The sequence below is a fragment of the Dictyostelium discoideum genome (genome assembly GCF_000004695.1).
Source record: "Dictyostelium discoideum AX4 chromosome 5 chromosome, whole genome shotgun sequence".
Lineage (NCBI taxonomy): Eukaryota > Evosea > Eumycetozoa > Dictyosteliales > Dictyosteliaceae > Dictyostelium > Dictyostelium discoideum.
In genome coordinates, this window is record NC_007091.3 from 1,702,288 (window position 1) to 1,713,942 (window position 11,655).

General features: G+C 23.4%; 4 protein-coding genes across 4 annotated transcripts in view; 2 read left to right on the forward strand and 2 right to left on the reverse strand.

The window, feature by feature from the left end:
- Window positions 1-3,201: 3,201 nt before the first annotated feature.
- On the reverse strand, window positions 3,202-3,857 carry DDB_G0288603 (hypothetical protein; the record flags this gene model as incomplete). The annotated part of the gene is made up of 3 exons (XM_631557.1): window positions 3,202-3,364; window positions 3,757-3,802; window positions 3,836-3,857. The coding sequence occupies 3 exons, from the start codon at window positions 3,855-3,857 to the stop codon at window positions 3,202-3,204; spliced, it is 231 nt and encodes a 76-aa protein (XP_636649.1).
- A 68-nt stretch (window positions 3,858-3,925) lies between these two features.
- DDB_G0288575 (hypothetical protein) lies at window positions 3,926-4,416 on the forward strand (the record flags this gene model as incomplete). The annotated part of the gene is made up of 2 exons (XM_631558.1): window positions 3,926-4,081; window positions 4,204-4,416. 2 exons carry the CDS (start codon window positions 3,926-3,928, stop codon window positions 4,414-4,416), a joined length of 369 nt encoding a protein of 122 aa, XP_636650.1.
- Window positions 4,417-5,750: 1,334 nt separating this feature from the next.
- DDB_G0288605 (hypothetical protein) lies at window positions 5,751-6,182 on the forward strand (the record flags this gene model as incomplete). The annotated part of the gene is made up of 3 exons (XM_631559.1): window positions 5,751-5,767; window positions 5,809-6,013; window positions 6,117-6,182. 3 exons carry the CDS (start codon window positions 5,751-5,753, stop codon window positions 6,180-6,182), a joined length of 288 nt encoding a protein of 95 aa, XP_636651.1.
- A 552-nt stretch (window positions 6,183-6,734) lies between these two features.
- Window positions 6,735-11,655, reverse strand: part of vilA (hypothetical protein) — a gene marked incomplete at both ends in the record, with an annotated part of 5,192 nt that continues 271 nt past the window's right edge. The window contains one exon of the mRNA XM_631560.1: window positions 6,735-11,655. This exon is cut by the window's right edge and continues 22 nt beyond it. Coding sequence (XP_636652.1) covers window positions 6,735-11,655 — 4,921 coding nt within the window.

Genomic DNA, 11,655 nt, shown 5'->3' on the forward strand with positions numbered 1-11,655 from the left:
TTTTTTTTTTTTTTTTTTTTTTTCCAATGGTTTGTTTTTTTTTTTTAGATTTTTTAATTTTTTTTAATTTTGTCAAAAAAACCATTATATTTAAGTGGTAAGTTTATAAAAATATATTATCCCAATAAAATCCATAATATTGATTCATATATTATTTTTAAATAAATATAAAAAAAAAAAAAAAAAAGAATAATAATTTTATTATTTAATTTATTTATTTTTTTATACTTTTTTTATTATTATTTAAATTAAAACCACCTTTTTTAAAGAAATGGCTAAACATTTGTAACTATACATTTATTGGCAACCTTTTGATTATTTTAAAAAAAAAATAAAATGAATATTCTAATATTCTGATGAGAATCCCAAAGTAGAAGTTCTTGTTATACTTTGAAAATAAAAATTGGTAAAATTTGTTATGATTAATCAAATTAACTTCTTAGTTTAAAAAATAATTTTAATTGTGAGAGTATTTAATTATCTGTCAATGAAATATCTGGAAATTTTTATATTTAATTTTTTTTTAAAAAATTTTTTTTGAGGGATCATTAATAATAATAATAATAATAGTGATTTTTTAAAAAAAATAGTTAATCTTAGTAAACAAAGTCGTTCTTATAATATCAAATTTCTGCCAGATATTTTTTTTTTTTTTTTTAAGATATTTTTTATCTTTTTTATTTTCACTTTTTTTTTTTTAAATTTTTTTTTTTATTTTTATTTTTTTATATAATCTGAAAAGGATTCTCGCAAGATTAAAATAATTATTATAATTACTTTGAAAAAAAAAAAAAAAGAAAAAAAAAAAAAAAATACTCTAACCCATAGTAGTTAATAGATTTATTTAAATCTATGCAAATTTATTGATTGTTTTTTTTTGAAATAATAATTAAAAAAAGAGGAAACGGAAAAAAAAAAAAAGAATGTAAAAATGTTTTAAAAAAAATTGAAAAAAAGATTTATTGTTTAATTAAATAATTAAGAAAAAAAAATTTATTTATTCATAAATTATTTGAATTATTTGAGTTGCAAATTTGATTAAATTGAAATAAATTTATAAATTTATAAATATGATTAAATTGAAAGATCTGTTCTTGTGATTGGTTGAATGTGATCCTTTTTAACGGAGTTGGCATATATTAATAAATTAAAAATCTTTTTATTTATGAATCTAATATTATTTTTTTTAATTTTTTTTTTTTTTTAATTTTTTTTTTTTTTTTTTAAATAATTTTCCTTTTCATTTGGTGTGTGAACGAAGATGTTTGTTATAGTGGCATACTTGTATGAGTGGGTGGGCATGATATTCATTCACCTAAAATTGAGCGAACATTATTTTTTTTTTAATATATTTTTTTTTTTTTTTTTTTTTTTTTTTTTTTTTTTTTTTTTTTTTTTTCACAAATTGCGAGAATTTTTTTTTTTTTTTTTTTTTTTTAAATTAATTTTTTGAATCATTTGTTTGTGTGTGTTGTTCAAAAATAAAAACAATAAATATAAAAAAAAGTAGGTATGGTATTATTAAAATAACTTTTTTTTTTTTTTTTTTTTCTCTTTCTCCCAAACTATTTTTGTTCTGTTTATTTTTATTTTTTTTATTATATTTTATTTTTTTTTATGTATCATCATTACCACATTCGTTCACTCGTTTTTTTTTTGTAATGGTTTTAATTTTTTCGCGCTTCTTTTTTTTTTTCCTTTTTTGTTTTTTTTTTTGTTTTACTCTTTATATATTTTAATAAATGTGGTATTTTGGGATGAATAGAATATTTTATTCAATTAAACTTTAGAAAGTCTTTCGTTTTTTTTTTTCTAAAATTTTTTATTTTTTATTTTTTTGTTTTTCATAAAAATTATTCCCAAGCTATTTTAAAAAAAAAAAATAACCTATAATCACCCAATAAAAATAATAATAATAATTAATAAAAAAAAACAAAATAATAATAATAATAAAATAACCAATTATTATTATTTATTTTTTATTTTTTTTTATATTATTATTATTATTATTATTATTTTTATAATATCAATTCAATACGATTTGACTTTGCAATTTATTGGAATTGACTTTTTTTACATTAAAAAAATTATAATAATAAAATTAAAATATTATGGTGGTTGTGTTGACTGGTGGATACTTCATTGTAGTAAAAAAAAAAAAAAAAAATTAATTCAAAGGATCACAAACAAAATTAATATTTTTTTTTTATCATAATTAATTTCCATAAGCTTACCAGTAATATTGGTGTGTTTTTGTTCCATAAAATTAAAATAAAAAAAAAAAAAAAAACTTGTAGCATTATTTTTTAGTATATTGTGGGATGTGTGCTTTGATCAGTTCAATTTAATCAAAATCATATAATATTGTATAGTGTAGTGTAGTTTTTTTTTTTTTTTAAATTTAATTTAATTTTTCCCACTGCGTTGTTTCTTTTTTTTTTTTTTTTTATTTTTTTAATTATAATAATTAAAAAATTTTTTTTTTTTTTTTGGTGTGCTTTTTTTTTTCTTTTTTTTTTTTTTATAATAATAATAATAATAATAGTAATATTATATTTATATATATTTTTATAATTATAAACCAATACTAATAAATAATAAATCCAGTTTTAGATAACTATAATAAATTATTTTTATTTTTTTAATTTTTTCCAGGTTTCAAAATATTTTTTTTCAGGAAAATAAAAAAACAAACTTAATTGGTTGGAATTTTTTTTTTTTCCAAAAATCTAATAACTCAAACAGTTTAATATTATTTTTATTTTTTTTTTTTTTCTAGAGAGGTAATTATATTATGGATCTATTTATTGCTATTATTAACTTCACACTACACTATTCAAGATTTAAATAAAAAAAAAAAAAAAAAAATTTAAAAAAAAATTAAATTAAATTAATTAAAAGTGTGGTGTGATTGTTTTTGTTTTTGTATTATTTATTTTTTTATTTTTTTTTTTTATCCAAAAAATAATAAATTAAGTGTTACCATGTCATATAAACCCAATAACCACTCAATTTTTCACTTTACAAATTTACAATAAATTAATTTACTTAGTTTCCTCTTTATCACTACTCCAAATTATTATTTTATATAAAATAATATTCACACCCCCCACTCAAAAACACACATAAAATTATTTATATCACATAAATTTGTTATAAATACAATAACTCAACCATAATAATTTTAATACCCATTGCTTTTTAATTTTTATTATTATTATTATTATTATTATTATTACTATTATTATTATTATTATTATTATTACTATTATTATTATTATTATTATTATTATTATTATTATTATTATTATTATTATTATTATTATTATTTTTCTTTTTTTTTTTTTTTTTATTTTTATTTTTTCTTTTTTTATTTTCCAATATTTTTTCACCTTTTTTTTTTTTTTTTTTTTTTTTTTCCTCATTATTTTTTTTTTTTCCAAAAACCAACATGTTCCAATTTTGATCATTAATAAATATTCATAAAAAAAAAAAAAAAATATATTATTTCTAACGACCAAATTTCATTTATTTATTTATTATAGATGCCCTTTTAATCAATTAAAAATAATATAAAAAAAATTAATTTTTGTTTGTGTCCTTTGTTCCTTTGTTCCTTTGTTCGTAAATTTGTGTTTAGTAATTGTGTTTTGCTTGTGTTTGTGTTTTTTTTTTGTTGTCTTTGTAATTTTTAATTGTCATATTAGTAGCCAAAAATAAAATAAAATAAAAAAAAAAAAAAAAAATAAAAAAAACAGAATAAGTCCAAAAAAAAAAAAAAAAAAAAAAAAAAGTATAAGTCCTAAAAAAAAAAAAAAAAAAAAAAAACAAAAACCTTGTGTAAAGCTTTTTGTCATTATTTGCGTGTGTAACTTTCTATTTTTGCAATAAATTTTAAAAAAACAAATACATATCTTTTTATAAAATGTCTGCTGCCGTTGTTAAGCCATTCAAAATTTTTAATGATTTTGAAAATAAAGAAAACATAGATCCTTTGACTGGAATATGTTCAAATACAAAGCCAAACATTTTCACATCAAAAAAAAGAGTTCCACTCAGAGATATAACTCCTGTTACAACTGTAAGATATTAATAGAACAAATTTTTTTTTTTTTTTTTTTTTTTTTTTTTTTGTATTCAATTTTTTTTTTATACTAATTTTATTTTATTTTTTCTCCAAATATATTTTTTTTTTTAATATAGAAATATCCAACGTCACCAAAAAAATCAAGACAAGTCGCTGTTGATTTAGCTTCTAATTATATCCCACCTGTTTTCAATTTGCAAATTTCATCCAACGTTCCAGCAACTAAAAAACCAATCAATAATGGTTTCAATTTTATTAATGGAAACTCAAATGGTAGTTTCAGTATCTATCATGATGTTCCAACTTCATCTGTTAAAACAATTAGATAATTAAAAAAAAAAAAAAAAAACCAAAAAAAAAACCCCCGCAAAAAAAAAAAAAAAAAAAAGGAAAAAAAAAAAAAGGAAAAAAACAATTATTAATTGGGTTTTATAATAAAACCTTATAAAAAAAAAAATAACAACAATAATTAATAATAATATATCAATATTGACCTTTTTTTATGAAGAAAAAACAAAAAACAAAAAAAAAAAAAAAAAAAAAAAAAAAAAAACCAAAAAATATTTTAAAATAGAACTTAATTTTTAAAATAAATTTCTTCATTTTTTTTTCCCTTTTTTTTTCCTTAAATTGATTTCTACTATTTTTTTTTCTTTGACTTTTTATTAAATTAAAATAAAAAAACACTAAATATTTTCTAATTTTTTTTATTGATAACTAATTTTCCAATTTTTAATTTTCTGAAACTTTTTTTTCCAAGTAAAATTTTATAAATCTTATAGTTTTTTTTAAAAAAAAGATAAATAATTTAATTCTTTATTTTTTTATTTTATTTTTTCATTTTTTTTATTAATTTTTTAATTGTTAGGATTATTTTATTTGTTTTATTTTTTTATTCTTATTTTTTTCAAAATTATTAAAAAAAATTAAAAAAATATAACAATCAAATAATTTTTTTTGGTTTTTTTTTTCAAAATATTTAATATAAAATATTTTCCCTCTGGTGGTTCTTCAAAATATAAAAAAAAAGAATACAACCTTTTCTATTTTAGAATTTTTTTTTTTTTTTTTTTTTTTTCGTTCGATTTTATTTTTTTAGAATTTAATTATTTAAAATTCATTTTTTGTAATTGTTTTATTTTAAAGAAAAACGAATAGGGATAAATTTAATATAAAAAATAGATTTTTAAAAAAAAAAAAAATTGATTTGTTATTTTTTTATTTTTTAATTAAATAAGTTTTATAAATTTATTATTTTTATTTTATCGTTTTTTTTAAAAAAAGATAAATTAGAGGGCAGATTTAAAAATTTAATTTGTTATTACATTTTTTACTTTAACTAACATTTTAATTTGAAAACATGAGACAAATCCACCAGCGCCGCATAAAATTACTTTTCACCACTTTGGTTCTGATTTTTAAATCCAACCTCCCTTAGTTTTGTTTTTTTTTTTGTTGGATTGCGGGTGTATTTTTTTTTTAATCTTATTTTTTTATTTTCTATGAGATTTTTGGGAGTTTATTTTTTTATTTTTTCTGTATTTAGAAATTATTTATTTAATATATTAGTGAATATAAAAAGAAAAAAAAATTAATAAAAAAAAAAGAAAAAAAAATAAAAAAAAAAAAAAGAAAAAAAAAAAATTAAAAAAATAATAATAAAATGAAATTAATTTTATAGTTTGCTTATTATTAATATTCAATTATTTTATTGGCATTAGTTTTGGAAATATACAATTAAATTCAAACCAACAACAACAACAAAAACAACAAATTATAAACCCACAAGATCATATGGAATGTGAAATATGTTTTTACATGGTAAGATTATTAAAAGATTTATTAGCAGAACAAAGAACAGGAGATGAAATCATCAAAAAATTAAAAATTTATTGTGGTTTCCTTCCAGAAGATGATGATCAAGTTGTATGTAAACCAATATCCTTTTTTCCACTGTTTTTTTTTTTTTCTCAACTATTTATTTTTTCTTACAATTTTTTATTTTTCATTTTTTATTTTTTTTAAATAGTGCAAACAAATCATTACCAATAATGGTACTAAATTAATAGAAACTGAACGAAATTCATTAGGTTGACCTTCTGATCTTCGATCAAAAACTTGTAGTATCGTGGATTTTTGTGTAACAACACCACCAATAACTTATAAATTCTAATTAAGGAGTTCTCATTCCTCATCTAAAAATGATATACTCTCTATCCCTGTAGAGTTTGTTTGGGGATACTCTTCAAAATTTATTTCAACAATATACTGCAATAGTTATTTAATTATATTTGTGAAATAAAAAAAATAATAACAACCACCCCATTAAAATAATTAGAGTATCCCTAAGAGAACCTGATTTTTATTTGATTTTTTTTTTATTATTATTATTTTTTTGGTGAATCGGACAATAATACCATTTTATTTAGTTATAAAATAAAAAAAAAATAAAAAAATAAAAAAAAAAAGAACAATAGACTCATGAGTTAAAAAAAAAAATTATAAACTAAATATTTAGTTTCTTATAATTATTTAATTTTTTTTTTATTTTTTTTATTTATTTTAAATAGTAAATTTATATGTATTAAATATATGTATATAGGTATTTATATGAATGTATATTATAGATAGAGATTATTTTTATTATTTAAAATAAGAATAATTCTTTTTTAATACCTTCTCTCTTCCAAGCTGGAATCTTTAACCATTCAGTTCTAGTCATTTTGAAAACTTTTTCAAAATCTTCATCATTGAGATAAGTATCCAATTTAGTAGAGTCAACGCCAGCAGGTAATGGATCGGCCAATAACTCTTCATAGGTATAGATTTCTTTGAGATAATCTTTAAGTACTTGTTCAACTGGGATACCATCTTTTTCAACCAAAGGTAATTTATTCTTTGGATATTTAGAGGTACACCAAGCACGGAAATAACTTTTGAAACCAATTGGTTCTTCGAATGGAGTTGCAATTAGTACTTTAGTGTGCTCTTTTGAATGACCCAATTTTGAAGTTTCAATAAAGTTTAATACAACTTCCATAGAGGCACGTTTAGTACGATGAGTTGCACGACTACCAATCCAAAGGTAAATATGACTTTGTACATCCAATATACAAACGGATCCAATATCTAGATCATCTTGAGAGAATGGTGATTCCTCTGTAACTTCAACGATACCCGATGCATTACTACAAACAAAGAAACGTGGTTTATAAGTGAATGAGGTTGGAATTGAACTACTTTGAATCATAATATCATTAAAGTATTTTTGTCTACCACCTGTACTTTCAAAAGCTGACCAAAATTCATTGGATTCACTACCTTCTTTTAAGATTTCGATTGGAGCTGAAGTGGAATTGAAATTCTCTGCGATTGAGAGAGCAGAGTTTTGTTCAGCATCCAATGAGAATTTACCATGCCAAATGTAAATCTTTTCAGGAGTACGCAAGATTGAAACATGTAAAGTATTTAACATTGAGCTTGAGAATTCTACTTGAACGGCACGAATATCAATTTTATCTAAACCTTTAACTTGATAGAGTGATGGTTTCTTTGGATCATAGTTATTGTATTTACCTTTATGAATTACCATTTTGGTTTTGAAAAGATTTAAAAAGTTTTTACATTCTTTATTTGCAACTACTCTAGTTTGAACACAAGCACCAACCAATGATTCATTGAGATCAACTGTTAAATAAGCGGAAGTACCTTTTTCATTGATTGAAGAATCTCTACCTAAATAATAATAGATAACATGAGCTTCCTTATTATTTTGCATATAGGTATAGAGAACGATATAACTATCTGATGAAAAGAATTGAGAATATAAATGTTGTGGATGATCAATCTTTTCATAGTCTTCAATTTTCCAAACTTTAACACGACCACCTTCATCAATTGGTATTGTGAATAAGGCTTCATTATCAATGAATGGAGTTGTCATACGTGATGCCAATGTTTCAATTTTATGCTCAACCTTTGAGGTTGCAACATGACTTTTAATCTCTTGACGAGTGGTTGAAATTGGCAACATACCTGGATAATTTGCAAATTTCTCTTTGAAGAGATTATTTTCACCAAATTCGGTTAATCTTGTTATCTTTGTCCAATCTACACGATCTTTTTGAGCTTGTAATACCAATGCAACTTTAGTTGCCATTTTTCTTTGAATTGATGATGATTCTTTACCAACCCAAACAAAGATTTCAGTGACACAATCAACAACATATACAAATTTAGTATTGAGAATTTCTTTATTTGGTAATTTCCAATCAGTACCTTCCCAAGCTAAACGAGCACGTAATGAATTCTTTTTAACATCTAAACCAACACGATAAATTGTAGTTTTAATTGATTCAGTATCTTGTTCCTCTGGAGTTGGAGTTGTTGCGATTGGATCGGAACTATTACCACCTAAAATTTCCCAAAAATCAAATGATTGTTCATCACGACCTTGATCCAATTGAATTAGTGTTGATTTACCACCTCTTTCTTTTGTACGAATTCTATTTGCAAAATCTAATGCCTTTGCTTTATTGACACGACTTGTTTTTGAACCTGCCCAGACGAAAATTCTTGGACCAGCATCTAAAATAAAAGAGTTATGACAATTCAATGATGATGTTGATAATTTAACCATTCTAACTCTAATCTTTCTTTTACCTTTAACTTGAATTAAAATCTTTTGTTTACCATTTTTAATTGCTGTTAAATCCAAATAACGTGTTAAATCATCAGCTGATGGATCCAATAAATTACCATTACTACCAGATGATGGAATTGATGATGATGATGGTAATGGTGAGAGTACTTCTTTTTCATTGATACCGAACATTTTAATGATATCAATTGAACGTTTTCTTGCAGCTTCCAAACCATCGATCCAACGAGTACAATCATCAAATTCTGCTGTTGGTGCGATTGTACGGAAATTACAAACTACTTGATTCATTGAATCATATAGAGTGAATTCATTTGGTGAAATCTTTTTAATTAATGAAATTGAAGATAATTGGATTCTGAGCTCTGGTGTTGTTGATAGTTTATTACGTGATACAAATAAATCCTCTGCTAATAAGGCAACAAAACATTGACCCCACATTGAAAAGATACCAGGTAATTTTCTTGATAATTGACCTTCCAATGGTTGCTCTTCTTCCTCTTCTTCAACACCCCCTTCATTGGTATTTGATTCGTCATCACTCATTGGTGAACTAATTAATTCATCCATTGTTGAAGCTCTTGTTAATACTGATTTTGGTTTAGTTTCACCTGAACTCTTTAGATTTTGACGTAATACTGATAACCATGATCCACGTTCTTCTTTGGTTTTTGCTAATAAATGAATGATACGATTTGGTGTTGACAATTGGAAACTAAAACCTTGAATTGTGAAAATTTCTTTGGTTTTATGTGCAGAGATTGCTTTCTCCAAATGAATAGTCTCTAATGGATCCAATTGTTTCAATGATTTATTCTTGTATGAATAAAGCATACCCTCTGAAACTACATACCATTTCTCTGTATTTGAATTCCATAATAAACCTGGTATTAATTCTGTTAAATTACCTTCAATTACAATATCACTTTGTTTAATACCTGTACTTGAATTTAATGGAGTTGATGATGTTGAATTGTTTGCTCTTAATGGTGGTGGTGTTGAAGAAGAAGATGTAGTGGTGGTGGTGGTAGTAGTGGTAGTGGTGGTTGATGAAGTTTGAGCAATTGATAATGGTGATGCAAATGTTGATGGTGGTGTCGATGTTGATGATGATGGTGATGGTTTTGAAAATCCACCTGAACTTTTCAATGATGTATATGATGGATTTCTTGATAATACACTATGATGTCTAGTTTGAGTTGGTGTTGATGATTTTGGTGTTGTTGAATTTGGTGATTCGCTACCTTGTTGTTGTTGTTGTTGTTGTTCTTTTGGTGATGGTACAGAGAATTTTTGTAATGCATTTTTATTTTCAGATATAACCATTGGTGATGGTGCAACAGGTGTTGTATTAACTAAATGAAATTCACCCATTGTTGGTGAAACAACAGATTGATCAACTTGTTGTTTCATTTCTCTATAAGCATTAATTGATTGACACCAAGCATCTCTTTGTTTAACAGTTGAACATTCCATTCTATGTTCTTTTCCATTTAAAAGTATAATATTGAAACGTAAAGACCATTCCTCACCAGAGGTATTTTCATCTTCATCATAAATGTCAACATATTTTATATTTAAGACTGGTGAATCCCAAATTGCTTGAGCAGAATCTTCATTTAAGAAACAATAAATTTTATCTTTTACAATCTTTAAATATCTATTCTCATAAGAATTAAATAACCAACCTTCAATTTCTTGTTTAACAATACCTTCAGTAATGAATGGTGAATCACCGCCATTACCATCACCATCGCCACCACCACCACCACTACCACTATTACCAATTGAAAGTTTTGATAATTGTTCTAATTTATCTTTTTCTTTACTTTTACCACCTTCTTCTTCTGATACTTCATAAATTGATTGAACTCCATCTGGTTTCATTGAGATTGTGTGTGGAATAACTTTTAATTGTTTATCAGCGAACCAAAGTGAGCAATCTGTAGTTGGATCACCAGATGGGCAAGGAGGGAAAATATCTTCTTGGAAAAGTTGTGATTTTCTTGGACACATAAATGAAACCATTTCAACAGAATTTGCAGCAGTTAAACGTAAGAATCTATCGATTTCACAAATGTTAACATCGACAACACTCTTTGGTAATAGGGTGATAGCACTTTGAGTGACATTACCAAATGTTGCTTTACCAATATGATGAGCGTTATTCTTTTCAATTTCATAATAATAGATACCATCACCTTTACCGCCTAAATAAACCATATTGGTACCGAAATCATAATAAGGTGATAGGATTGAAGAATCGGTTGTAACATCTTTTGAAACCAATGGTTGTGAAGATTGTAATTGACGTGGATCCCAAAGATATAATTGACGTTGTGCACTTTTATTTGCGCCAACAGTACAAATCAATTCTAAACCATTTGAATCAGCCCAACATAATTTAAATCCTTGTGCACCTTCGTGAGTTGATATAGTTTGAATTGGTGTTGATTGACTTCTTGGATCGTATAATCTCATTTTCTTATCCCTTGATGAGGTTGCCAACTTGTCACCACCACTCCAAGTATTCCAACCGACAGACATAATCAAATCTTCATGTCCTGTTAATTTTTGAATCACTGATGATTGTTCACCTGTGCTTGATAAATCCCAAATATCCAATGTATAATCCAATGTTGATGACATAAATAATGAATCCACTGATGGATGAAAATAAACACCTGTAACTCTTTTTTGTTGTTTTGGTAATGTAATCAATGGTGTCACTAAATTATCCTTTATCAATCCTTCCTCTGGCACTTCCCATATCTTTATCGTACAATCTCTACTACCAGTTGCAATAACATAATCATTAAAATTACTAAATTCAAAACATGATATTGGATCTGTATGTCCTTTAATACAAAATGGTGTATCTGGTACTTTACCATGATTACTTAATTTT